Source organism: Euleptes europaea, chromosome 20, assembly GCF_029931775.1.
Source record: "Euleptes europaea isolate rEulEur1 chromosome 20, rEulEur1.hap1, whole genome shotgun sequence".
Taxonomy (NCBI): Eukaryota; Metazoa; Chordata; class Lepidosauria; order Squamata; family Sphaerodactylidae; genus Euleptes; species Euleptes europaea.
The window spans coordinates 17,038,649-17,052,409 of NC_079331.1; the positions used below are offsets into that span (position 1 = coordinate 17,038,649).

A 13,761-nucleotide genomic window follows, 5' to 3' on the forward strand; every position below is an offset into this window, starting at 1 on the left:
CGCCGTGTTGCAAGCCCGGAGTGGTGAAGGCGCGCGAGGAAGGGGGGGAGAAGGAGGAACACCCCCCTCCCCGTCGAGCACACATTTCCTCCCCTCCGGAAGGATTTGATTTTTTTATTTTTATTTTTTTGCAAAAAGGATCTCTCGGCCCGGACCGGATCCCTTCCTCCATCCGGCCTTTGCAATGGAGCAGCGGCATCGCCCCGGGAGGGCAGCCAGGAGCCGGGAGGGCTGAGAAGCTTGGAGAGGAGGAAGGGGGGGGGTTCTGGTTTTTTTCCCCTCTCTCCCCCCCGGTTTGGGCAGGAGCCTGGGAAGGGGGGGCGAAGGAGCCCTCCCGGCCGGCCCTCCATTCATTCTGCGTTTGCATTCCGCGTTTTGCATCTCTCCCGGCGGGCGGGCCAGGGCTGGAAGACGCCTTTGCAAAGGCAGCGCCGGAGCCGCCGCCGCCGCGCACGCCGGGGAGAGGGATCCTCCGCCCCGAGACGCCCCTGCGCGCAAGCAAGACGAAACCAGGGGGGGACGGTGTCTTTTTTTGCATTAATTTTTTTGCAAAAAATTTTTTTTCCCGTGCACGCCCCCCCAGGGTGCCTGCTCCTCCTCCCCCCCTCCGGGGGCTTGCAATCGGAGGCTCGACCCCACGCCTCTCCGCCGCCGTGTTTTTGTCGGGGAGGGGGAGGGAAAGGGGAAAGGGGAGGGGGGGCGGCAAGAAAAGATGGAGGCCGAAGATGCGGATTGTTTGCTCCGACGTGCCGCGGGCCGGCCGCGCTGAAGGGCCTGGGGTAGCCCTCCTGGGAGGAGGGGGCTGATTCCCACCCACCCCCCAAAAAAGAGGGGGGGGGAGAGAAGAGAAGCGGTTCTGTTTTGCAAGCGCCAAAACAAGGCTCCGGCGCCCCCTCCCCCTTGGGCGCCTCCAGAGGGGGAGGCAGGGGACAATTGCAATCAAAATCAACTTCCTCCCAGAGAATCGCCCCCCTTGCTTTGGGAGACCTAGTTATTTTTGGGGAGGGGGCCCGCTCTCATTTCCCCTCCCTGCAATTGTTGCCCTTTTTTTTTTCCCTCCTCTGGGGAGGGGGGAAGAAGCTTGGAGGACTTTTCCCGGATTTATTTATTTTGTTGCTGCTGCTCTTGTGTGTTTCTTTTTTTGTTGTTGTGGCTGAAACACACCTAAAAAAAGGCAATTTTGGGCCAGATTTCACCAAAAGAAAGAGGAATGAAGGCTGGCGTTCCCGGAGGGTCCTTATCTGGGGGACTTCTGATGGTTTTAGCCGCGACCTGTTTATGGCCAGCAAATGGAAGGAGTGAGTATTGTGGGGTTTGTTTTTGGGGGGCGGGTGTGTGGCTTCCTTTGCATTTAATGGGAGCTGTGGGGGCTCCCCCAGGTTGGGTGGGTTCCCTTGCAAGGATTTAATGGGAGCTGTGGGTGCTCCCCCAGGTTGGGTGGGTTCCCTTGCAAGGATTTAATGGGAGCTGTGGGTGCTCCCCCAGGTTGGGTGGGTTCCCTTGCAAGGATTTAATGGGAGCTGTGGGTGCTCCCCCAGGTTGGGTGGGTTCCCTTGCAAGGATTTAATGGGAGTTGTGGGGGCTCCCCCAGGTTGGGTGGGTTCCCTTGCAAGGATTTAATGGGAGTTGTGGGTGCTCCCCCAGGTTGGGTGGGTTCCCTTGCAAGGACTGCGAGGGTCGTGGGACAGAGCGCTTGGAAATATTCTGGGTTCAGATTCTCTTTTTTTGTGTGTGCCTTATTTCTCTATATGTTTTAAAGGGCCTTGATGTTGAGGCAGGGCTGATTTCCAATTTTTCTGTTGTTTTTTCCTTCTTTTAATTGGGAAGGGCTGCTTTCAAAACATCTCTCTTTGCATCCATTTCAGGATCCCTTCCCAGACTTTAATGCGTTTGGCTTTTTGACGTGCGTTTCCCCCCCCCCCCCCAGTTAGGGAAGGACCTCTCCATACTGCGTAGTAAACATCGGAAAAGGCCGGGGTCGTTTCAATCGCCATTGGCAGCGTGGGAGAGGAAACCGTGGAAAAATACACTTATTTTGATTTCTCTCCCCTCTCTCCCCCCCCAAATAAAAGGGCTGTCTGGCTTTGATCTTGCAGGAATGCGCCATGGATGCAGGCTTAAAGGTTGGGGGGAAGAAACGTGGATTTATGGATGTTTTGGGAAGGTTAGCCTGAAAATGATTTGAGGCCACTAGAAGGGACCTGGCAGACGAATAACGTGTAAACAGCTTCTGGGAGGGATGCTCGAGGTCTCCCCCCCTCCTCCTTTCCAGCCTGGATTTGTTTTTCTTTTGTGTCTAAAAACGTGTGTGTGTGTGTGTGTGTAAGTTCTGCCTCGCGGAGAAACAGAAAAAACGTGGCTCATTGTGTGCGCGCCACGCTGCAAATGGTTGAAAGTCTACCGTGTGGACAAAAGATGTCTGGGTTTGGATGCTTTTTTGCTGTTTCCTTTTCTCCCTCCTCCCCCCCCATCACGGCTTCTGCCCTGGTTCTTGTGGGTTTCCCCCCCCCTAATTTCAGTGTGCTAAAGGGGGTTCCTCCGCTCTCCGCCCGCCCACTTGGATTTGCAAAGGAACCTGGACACTTGGGGAAGGGGTTTGCCTGGTCGCTCCAAACGTGTCTGCATAAATAAATGCATTCCGGCTTGCAATGGCTTCTGAGTCTCCCACCGCCCTTCCTGATTTGTTGTTAATCGGGGGTGTTTTTTTTGGGAGGGGGGAGTTTCTTCCCTCTTACCCATTGATTTATTCCACCCCATTGATTTATTCCACCTTTTCCCCCCCGTCAGAAGAGAGCTGGGTGCGTGGATTCGGCGTCCCTCTTCGGTGCCACCATTTTAACTGGGTGCTGCTGGCGTCCTGTTTATCTCCTAATGCCTGGGTGCCCAGAGAGAACATTTCATTACTGTGGTGGCGGATCCTGCAAAATCGTATGCTTAAAAAAAAAAAAAGGGGGGACAGACCCCAACTAGGGCAGGAAAAATAAACTCAAATCAGAGCTTCCTGCTGCTTCTTAATTTCCAGAAAGAATGGCAGGAGACAAATTCCCTTGCAAAGTAGGAGAAGAATCTCCTTTGTTTGGGCCGTGTTTTATTGTAAGGAGATCCTGGTGGTGGTGGTGTTGTTGTTGGGTGGAAAGGTTTTCTGAAGACTGAGTTGATTGCTGGCAAGGATTAGGTGTTTTTTCTTTTTCTTTCAAGATTCAGAGACTGCGTCTCTATTTTAAGGAGCAGGAGAGGGAAATTTTGGGAATAAACGTGGATTTGGAAGGTGAACTAACACCCTCCTTCCCAAAGTAACAGCACGAAAACAATGTACAGGGTAAGGGAGAGCCTGCCACCTCCTGTATTTTTCTATACAAGCTTAAGATTCCCCTAAAACATGGTCTGAGGGTGGGGGAAAAAGAAGATAGATTTTAGACGTTCTGTGCTTCTTGTGTATGGCTTGAGAGGTACGGCTGAGTGTAATAGATGAAAATACGTTTTCTTTTTTTGGCCAGGTGTGATTACCGCCCCGCCCCCAGTATTAGAACAGCTTACATTTTACTGACCTGTTTTAACTCTCTGTCCTGAATCAGCTTCCTTAAGAGTAGCGTTTACAGCCTTTAACAAGTGAGGATTTTTAAAAAATTGGATCCCTGTAAAAATGGCTTTCTTTTGGGCTGTTGAATCGTTCTAGGCAGAGGGGTTCTTCGGCTGAGTTTTGGATTTGTAAGCCTGATAGAAAACAAAGCTTGGGATCTGTCTAGGGGGAAAAATGTGCTTCTTGGATTTAAAAAACAAAAACTAATCTTTCCTGCTGTTCATTTTTCTCAAGGTCTCCGAAGTGAATCTCTCCCCATTTCTATTTTTGCCCCTCCTCCTAGTAGCCGAAGGAGCATTTAGTTTTAATTTTTCTGTTTGTGTGGTTTTCTGAAACATAGAATGTATCATAGTCTAAAGGGCTTTTCCATTTTCGGTCATAAAAAGCCGTGCATTCCTAAATAGGAATACACAGGGTTTGCAACTGAGATTTGGAGGGGGGGTGTTGAAGTGGGAGGAAGCTTGATTTCTTTTAATATACTTTGATTTTCAAGTTTCTTAAGGTGTGATTGGCAGGCACGATAGTTATTTAAAACACAAAATCGGAAAGGAAGGATCCAGTGTCGGAAATACCTGGAAAGAAAAGGTGGATTTAATCAAGCAGTGTTTTCGATTGCATGTTAGGAGACCTTACCTGCCGCTTGACCTGTGGGTGGGAAGCTTTTCGGAAGAGTTCCCTGAAAAGAAGATGGCTTTCCATGTGGACCCTGAACCTGAATTCCCTTCTGGTCTTGGAAGTGCCTGCTTAGAGAGTATTGCTCTTCCCTTTCCAATCCCTTACGCTGTTGAAAATACAGGCTGGTTTGAAATGAAAACAGCACCCCCCCCCGTCAATCTTGGGATGGGGGGGAGCTATCACAAGCTGTCTTTGATGTCTTCTCATTGGGTTAATAGAGTGCATTTATTCAGTTAGATCTCTGTCTCGGGATGCCTAGTTTTGACTTTTTTAAACACCCTTGTAAGTTGTAAGTGTCTGCTGTGTTTAGTATCAACATCAGTATCTCTTAATGGGCTTGCTGATAAAATATGGTTAGCCCGAGAGACCGTCTTGCGTAATTGAGGCACTCAAGTGCAAAATGGTTTCACTAGTAAAAGAATTAACCTGCCAGCGAGACGCCTCGGTGACGGAGGGGGCTGGAATAGTGATTTGGCAGTCGTCAATAAAAAAAGGGTCTGGGGAAAACAAAAAAAAAATGTGGCTCCTGGGTTGGTTCTAGCGACCTCGTTGTTCTTGCGAGCGGTTTGGTTCCCCTGGCTAGTTCAGTCCACGTGTTCTTTGGCTTAATTCAGATGTGGCTGTTGTGAACTATTGCGGTACCGTGAGCAGAAAAGGTGGCAGAAATCATTATGTTGTTAGGATTATCTTGGACTTCTGGAATCCTAGTCCCATCCCATGGTTTATTAGTTCACGATGGGTCGCCATGTTAGTCTGTCAATAGCAGTAGAAAAGAGCAAGAGTCCAGTGGCACCTTGAAGACTAGCAAAATTTCTGGCAGGGTGTGAGCTTTTGTGAGCCACAGCACCCTTCTTCAGATACAGCTAGAATGTGATTCCGTCTATCCTTAAGTGGAGAAGAGTGAAATAGGCACACAGTGGCCATGTAAATGTCAAAAGCAAGCAAATGGTGATAGCAGGCGTGATTGTTTATTAGGTTTTTCATCCTGTTCATTGATTTTGTTGACTTCTACTGGGCAGAAATGCTCCTTGAGTCTCGGTGGGAAAGGCGGACTACAAATAAAAGAAACCTGATAAGAAGAGCAGGAACAACTGCATAGAAGCTTAACAGAACGAGAGAAGGGTAACGGGTTAAAAAAAGTGAGGAACGAAGAAAGGCGTTTTCTAGCATTTTCCATTTCTGCTCTCATGAGGGGGAGTCTTCCAGCACCTGAAAGTCTTGACAGGTTTAGGGAGTGGGCCTAAGCAGGTCTACTCAGGAGTAAATGCTAATATTACGCAGCAGGGCATACTTTCCAGGAATTAGGTTCTCAGCGTTGTCGCCCTTAAGGTGCCGCATAATTCTTTGCCGAGTTATCTCCCATCGCAGTAGCCCTGCAAGGGGCTAGTATGGCTAGTGAAAGCTCAACGGATAGGATCCAAATCTTGTAGTTGTTCCGAAACGCAACAAACGAGAGGGAAACCTTGCTCTAGGTTTGCATGGGATCCATGAGGCTAGTTTTAGGGAGCCGGAGGAGGAGAGTCTGTGTAAGCGATTTGTTGTTGAGGAAGTTTCGGAGGGTTATCCGTATTGGTCTGCCGTAGAACAGCAAGATTTTTGAGGGGATTGGTCTCCGAGGTGCTGCTGAACTCTAATGGCTATGAAGCAATTTGTTCTTGGAGGCTTCATGACCACGGGTGGCGCTGGGTGGTTAGAAAGCTTCTGCCCGTGCGTGACGTCCCAATAATAGGAGGCCTGGGACAGCCCGAGTCGAAACTTTGCTGCGAAACTTCTGCGGCTCGTAAATCCCGGTCCTCTGGTTGAGGAACTCATCGGTTGGGTTATGGCAATTAGATTAATCATAATTGGTCAAATTTAGTTTATTATAATTTACTCCGAAATTTTAATTAGGTGTGTTTTTAATAAATTGTGGTGATTTTAAATCTTGAACAAACAATACAAGAGTTTTATTGGCATATGCTGAATTAATAAATAAATCTGAATATGGTTGAGGAACAGGCCCTAAGTAGACTTGCCTTCTTGGGTTTGTAAGGTTGAAGACAAAGGGGCTTGCTTGCAAGAACGTGTGTGTGTGTGGGGGGGTTTGGAGTGGGAGGACTAGTTGAGCAGATTTGGTTTAGCAGTTGATGCTTTGCTCCTAGAAAGAGAAGTTCTGCTGGAACGCCGTTTGGAAGGGAGTTCGCCAAAGTTGCAAGCCATCAAAAAAGTCATTTGCCCATATATGCCTCTGAACGCTTGTGGCCAAACATGGAGCAAAGGAGGGCATTTTTGTAGAGCTTTGTTGTCCGCAGGAAATTCTCACCTTGGCACAGGTGGGCAGCTGTTTACACGGTTGCCCTGGAATCAGCAGAACACGTGTAGGATTGGTGTGTTCATCTGTTGAAGCTGTATTTCTTTGCTAGATGGTGAGTCCGGTGGTCAGGAAATGCTTTTTGCACGAGACGCTGTGCGCTGCCCTGGTTGAGATTCCCTTTCTGTCCTGTGGAGCAGATGGAAATAGATGGATTCGAAATTGACATTGGGAAGGAAGCAATCCTGACCCTCGGCATCGTGGAAGCCCTGTTCCTGCAGCGTCCCATATTTAGAGTCGATGATCAAGGCTTTCTGGTTATAACTTTGGGACTTGGCGTGAAGTCAGTCTTGTTACGCTGCGGCAAGTTGGGTTTTTATACAGGAGTCGTGCAGTGCGTCCCAGGTTTTCCCAGATGGCAGGGTTTAGGGTTTTGGTCGGGTTGAAAAAGCCACTGGTCCTAAACCTGCTACTTGGAGCCACCTACTCTCGAAATGACTTGTTTCCAGGTCTCGTGCTAGAGGTCAAACATGGTTGTTCGCTCAACCATAGCTAAAGTTCAGGCAAACAAGTTTGATTCGTGCTGCCCCGTTCCCAAATCCGGAGATCCGTTCTGAAAGTTTGAACGCTGCGAAAGTTGTATCCTATTTCTTCTTTTTTTAACTGGCTCAGTTCCTCTTTGGGGTGTGGGGAACGGTGCTTTCATTGTTTCCTTACTTAATCGCGAGTGAATATCGATAGGCCGTAAGGGGTTTAGCAACACCGATGTAAAGTTAAGACACACAGTTGTAGGGAATTTGGTAAGCGGAGGGCGGAAACGGGCTGGCTTGCCTCGGCTTCCTCCGTACCTTAAAAAGAAAAAGGGATTTCATCACCAGGTCCTTGGATATTCAAAACCCTCCTGCCCTTCCCTATTTCACCATATTAAGACACTTCCTGAAAAGAACAGTACTATTGCAGCCCGCTTGTGGGGGGGGGGGAAACACACATTCTTGCGGTTTTGGGTTTTGAGGTAATCTTGCTTAGGAAGAAAAAAAAGATTTCTGCAGAAACCGAGTTTTGCAAGCGTTTTGTCGTCTTATCGAGCGGCAGAGTTCTTGTCGGCAGCGGGAAGCCCCGCTGAGTTCAGTAGGATTCAAACAGACTTCATGTAAAAGCGTTTTGAGCTGTCCGGTGTGAAAGGGGGGAAATGCGGGTTTAAGCATGTTTGCGCCAGGTTTTGGAACCTCTTTATCACCATGCCAGGAAGGCAGCTTTCCAGTTGCATTTCCACCTTTAATGCATCTCTTGCCGCCTCTGAACTGTAGTTCGTGTGTGAGCTGTTCACTTTGATGCATTTGCACGCTGTGTTTTTCCCCGTTTGGGGTGTGTGTGTAGGTGAAGTCTTCCTTTTGCCAGTGCTGCACCGCCCGCCCCCCCAGCCACAGAAGCGGAGACAAGGACAGAACAAAAGTTCTTGTTTTCCTTCAAGTGTATTTATGCACCCATGCAAAGAATATTTTTTTCCAAAACGGTCTTTATTTTATTTCTCTGTATTTATTGGACCACCACACCAGCATGATGTAGTGGTTAGGAGCGGCGAACTCTAAAATCAGGAGAACCGGGTTTGATTCCCCACTCCTCCACATGAGTGACAGACTCTAATCTGGAGGGCCGGGTTCGATTCCCCACTTCTCCACGTGCAGCCTGCTGGGGGACCTTGGGCCAGTCACAGTTCTCTCCAGACTCTCTCAGCCCCACCTACCTCACAAGGTGCCTGTTGCGGGGAGGGGAAGCGAAGGCGATTGTGAGCCGCTTTGAGACTCCTTAAAGGTAGAGAAAAAGCGGAATATAAACACCAACCCTTCTCCTCCTCCTCCTTCCCCCACTTTTCTCCCCAGCGGCGACTAAGGTGGCTTGCATCATTCCCTTCTCCATTTTATCCTCACAACAATTCTGTGAGGTAGGTTGGGCTGAAAGTATGCGGCTGGCTTGAGGTCCCCCAGCAAGATTCCATGGCAGAGCAGGGATTCGAACCTGGCTCCCCCCGACCCTAGTCCAGCATTCTAATCACTACACCACGCTGGCTGTCATTTACACTCTGCCTTTTGTTAAAACGGCTTACAATGTCCACCTCTTTTCCATTTTATCTTCACCATGGCCCTGTGCGGTAGTTTAGGCTAAGGCTGTGTGACTGGCCCAGATCACCCAATGGGCTTCCGCGGCAGAGTGGGGATTCGAACCCGGGTCTCCCAAATCTGGATCCCCGCCCGGACGCACAGCTAGTTGAGGACTATTCCCGATTCAGCTAAGATCTGCGTTCAAAAGGTCTACTTTACGTCTACCACTGTGTGTGAAGTAACCCCCCCGAAGGGTTGCTAGAACGAAAAGAAGGAATCGAGAGTCGAGTCTACTTCTCTGAGCTTCTTGGACGAGCGGAGAGAGGAACACGCCATGGAGAACTAGATGCTATCGCGGCTCTCAAACGGGATTCGTTTTCAGCGCCGTCTGTCCGTAGATAAGCACAGCGTCTTCTGTTTCAAAACTGTGCTGAGAGTTGACCCTGCAAACACGAAGTTGAGCGAGCGTTGTGTTGTAAACATGGAGTAGAACTTAACTGTCGTCAGTGAGAAGACCGAAAACCAATTAAAGGACTTCAGGAGAGATACACCGAGTGCCCGGCCCCCCCTTCTAGAATTTGGGAGGTTGTGTTTTCTAGCAGATGTTTTCTAGCAGACTCGGGGCCAAGTATTCCCCTTTAACACTTAATGTTAAAAAAGCCGCGTCTCACCACCGAGTGCTGACCTGCAAAGGCGGCAACATCAAAAGGAGCTGTGCGTCATTCCTGATCCTCTGTTCTTCATTTCGAAACAGCAAAATGTTGTCGTTGATGTAGCAGCATGTTGTGACTGAAGCAACGGCGCGCGTGACAAGCCTTTACAACTTGCGAGCCGCTGAGCCGAATGCAGCCCGTTGGGCGTGGCGCGGCGGCTCGAGAGAGCGCCGGTGTTTGAGGGTGCAAAACTGGAGCTGCGTCAAGCACCCGGCAACCCATAATAAGTGGCTGGCTGGTAACTGTCCGCTTGGAAAGGGTCTCCTGAATTGGGCCGGGCTTTCGCTTGCAGCGGCGTGAATTTTAGAACTGAGTCTTTGCTAGGGCTGTGCATGTTGGGTTTACTGAACCGAAAATAAACCCGGAAAAGGCCTTTTTGGCCTCTTTCGGGTTTAGTTTTGGCAGAAAGTTAAAACTGGGAATCAAGCCTAAGTCGGATAGCTGATAGGTATTCGGCTTTTTCCAGCTTCGGCTTTTTCCAGGCTTTTCCCTATGGGAATTATTTTTTGATGATCTCTTGGGGCGTTTTTCGAGGCAGAGTCAAGCAAATTTTCAGGGCAGCTGCAAGGGACTCTCCTTTCACGAAGCCCGAAGTTTGGTAAAGTTTGGGACACGGGGTCCAATTTTATGGGCCCCCGAAGAGGTCGCCCCCATTCTACATAGGGAAGCATTGTAAAGCTTACAGTGCTTTCCTATGGAGGAAGGGGCAACCCCTTTGGGGGCCCGTAAAATTGGACCCCCGTCCAAAACTTTACCAAACTTCGGGGTTCGTGCAAGGAGAGTCCCTTGCAGCTGCCCTGAAAATTTGATGACTCTACCTCGATAGACGCCCCCCTGAGCTCCTCAAAAGAAAATTCTGTATATACTCCAATGGACTTGAATTTGGTTTTTTTCCCCCCAGGAAACCTGTAAATAAAGCCAAAATACTCAACCCCTAATCGGGGAAAATAGGCACTGGAGGAGAGGGTGATGGGACAAAAAGGTTTCTGTTGGTTGACAATTCCCCAATTACCCCTCAGGTGGCCAAATATTGCGTGGTTGCATTCAAGGAACGTTGCCTTAAAGTATTCCCCCGATCTAATTCAGAAAATGTATAACCCAGTATTTTATATTGAGATTAGTCTTGGTTTGAAAATTCACCTTTGCAAGGTCTGTCTCTGTTTTATCTAGCAAAAAGCTAATAATAATAATAATAAGCCAAAATACCCATTTACTGGTATGGGTATTTGGCTTATTTCGGGCTTCCTGAAAAAAATTGGGTCCAAATTTTTTTGCACAGCCCTAGTCTTTACCTTTCCTTTGGCACATTCTGCCAAAGGAAGCCTTGGCTGCAGACGCCAGGGCTAAGGTGGTAACTGTGAGCAGCCTTAGGTCGTCACACCTAAAAAAGGATATAGCAGAGCTTGAGAAGGTGCAGAAAAGGGCAACCAAAATGACGAGGGGACTAGAGCAACTGTCCTATGAGAAGTGGTTAAAACGCTTAGGGCTTTTTAGCGGTTAAGAAGGCAGTTAAGGGGAGATATGATAGACAGGGATAAGCTTTTCTCCCTCGCAATACTAGAATGCGGGGTCATCTGTTGAAGCTGGAGGGTGAGAGATTCAAAACAGACAAAAGGAAGTATTTCTTCATGCAGTGCATAGTTAAATTGTGGAACTCCCTGCCCCAGGATGTGGTGATGGCTGCCAACTTGGAAGGCTTTAAGAGGAGAGTGGACGTGTTCATGGAGGAGAGGGCTATCCATGGCTACTAAGTCACAATGAATACTAGTCATGAGGCATACCTATTATCTCCAAGATCAGAGGAGCATGTCTGTTGTATTAGGTGCTGTGGATCACAGGCAGGATAATGCTGCTGCAGTCGTCTTGTTTGTGGGCTTCCTAGAAGCACCTGGTTGGCCACTGTGTGAACAGACTGCTGGACTTGATGGGCCTGGGTCTGATCCAGCAGGGCTTTTCTTATGTTCTTAAAACCCTGCCAAATTCAGTTGGAGCCTGTTTTCCAAGCACATGAGTCTAGAAGTAAGGTCATCTTCGTTCCCTCTCTGGAGGCGCAGGAGTTAAATCTAGCTAATGCTTTATAAGTTGCACGCCTCCTTCCCTTTTTGGACGAGTCTAGCTGAATGCAGTGACTTCACCCTTCCTCGCGATGCCAACGAGTTGCATAAAAAAATATTACGTGAAGCGGCCGGGAGGGAATGTTATCGTGTACAGACCTCTTATTGATGCCGTTGCGCGCTGTAAGCGATAGGTCTGTTGACATAGAAGTGCGAGCAGAGGCCCAGGCGGCCGGCCTTTCTCTACATCTGCTGTGTTGTTCGAGTTTTCTTTCTTGAAAGGACGTTGTTGTTGTTGTCATCGTCTTGGAAAGGGACTACAGTGTGGCGCATGTGTGGCGCGGAGCGTGAGGGTGTTGGTTCCAGATGCACGGGAATGCCTGTTGCTTTGGGATTGCCGCTGGGGCCTCCGCAAACAGAGCGTTGACCTCCTTGGCTTCTCCCTATCTTCATTATTTGAACAATCCAGCTATTAAAACAAAATTCAAAGTGGTGACAATCTAGTTTGCTAAGCTTCCTAGATACAGCGAGGGAAGGCTCACGCGTTCCCTTTGAATCGCCCCAGAGAAGAAGAGTTGGTTTTTATATCCCGCTTTTCACTACCTTAAGGAGTCTCAAAGCGGCTTACAGTTGCCTTCTTTTCCCCTCACCACAACAGACACCTCATGAGGTACACACATGAAGCTGCCTTATACTGAATCAGACCCTTGGTCCATCATAGTCTGTATTGCCTACTCAGACCGGCAGCTGCTCTCCAGGGTCTCAGGCAGAGGGCTTTCACATCACCTCCTTGCATGGTCCCTTTAACTGGAGATGCCAGGGATTGAACCTGGGACTTTCTGCATGCAAAGCAAGTTTTCCAGGGTGTAATCTTTCGTGAGTCACAGCTCACTTTGTCAGGTACAGATAGATCTTTTGTATCTGATGAAGTGAGCTTTGACCCACGATATCTTACACCCTCGAAAATTTTCTTGGTCTTTAAAGTGATCCTGGGCTACCCAACTGAAACTAGCAACTGGGTTGTGGGTCCAAACTGTCGTCCGCATATGGAAGATTTTTGAAAACACTGGTGCATAGAGGCAAAAGAAATGCCCAAACTTGCTTTCTTCTCCAGTTTGTGAATTATCACTGAAGGCCTGTATATACCATTTGCCGACACTCTCCGAAACCATGGTATACACATAACAAAAGTAAAGGAAGAATTTGACAAATGAGTAGTTTTGTTTATACATCTATATTATACAGAAGCTGGGTAGAATTGATACTTTCAGAGTCAAGCCTAGGTTCGTTATTGTGTAATTTGTGTTGGTTAGAACTGATACTTTCAGAGTCAAGCCCAGGTTTGTTATGTACCGTGTGCTGTGTTGAATAGAACTGATACTTTCAGAGTATACTTTCTATGTCAAGCCCAGGTTTGTTATTGTGTGCTATGTTCGATAGAATTGATACTTTCAGCATATACTTCCTGTGTCAAGCCCAGGTTTGTTATTGTGTACCATGTGCTGTGTTGGATAGTATACTCTGAAAGTATCAATTCTTTCTATGTCAAGCCCAGGTTTGTTATTGTGTGCTGTGTTGGATAGAATTGATACTTTTAGAGTATACCTTCTGAGTCAAGCCCAAGCTTGTTAATGTGTACCATGTGCTGTGTTGGATAGAACTGATACTTTCAGCATATACTTCCTGTGTCAAGCCCAGGTTTGTTATTGTGTACCATGTGCTGTGTTGGATAGAATTGATACTTTCAGCTTATATTTCCTATGTCAAGCCCAGGTTTGTTATTGTGTACAGTGTGCTGTGTTGGATAGAATTGATACTTTCAGAGTATACTTTGTGTCAAGCCCAGGTTTGTTATTGTGTGCTGTGTTCGATAGAATTGATACTTTCACAGTATACCTTCTGTGTCAAGCCCAAGTTTGTTATTGTGTACCATGTGCTGTGTTGGATAGAACCGATACTTTCAGCATATACTTCCTGTGTCAAGCCCAGGTTTGTTATTGTGTACCATGTGCTGTGTTGGATAGAATTGATACTTTCAGCTTATATTTCCTATGTCAAGCCCAGGTTTGTTATTGTGTACAGTGTGCTGTGTTGGATAGAATTGATACTTTCAGAGTATACTTTGTGTCAAGCCCAGGTTTGTTATTGTGTGCTGTGTTCGATAGAATTGATACTTTCACAGTATACCTTCTGTGTCAAGCCCAAGCCCAAGTTTGTTATTGTGTACCATGTGCTGTGTTGGATAGAACCGATACTTTCAGAGTATACTTCCTGTGTCAAGCCCAGGTTTGTTATTGTGTACCATGCGCTGTGTTGGGTAGAATTGCTACTTTCAGCTTATACTTCCTAT

At 47.8% G+C, this 13,761-nt stretch overlaps 1 protein-coding gene across 1 annotated transcript in view; it reads left to right on the top strand.

Annotated features, from left to right (window-relative positions):
- Window positions 1-1,175: 1,175 nt before the first annotated feature.
- The window catches only part of IGF1R (insulin like growth factor 1 receptor), a 166,440-nt gene continuing 153,854 nt past the window's right edge, over window positions 1,176-13,761 (top strand). The window contains exon 1 of the mRNA XM_056865839.1: window positions 1,176-1,298. Coding sequence (XP_056721817.1) covers window positions 1,211-1,298 — 88 coding nt within the window. The 5' untranslated portion in view covers window positions 1,176-1,210. The remainder of the gene's footprint in view (window positions 1,299-13,761) is intronic.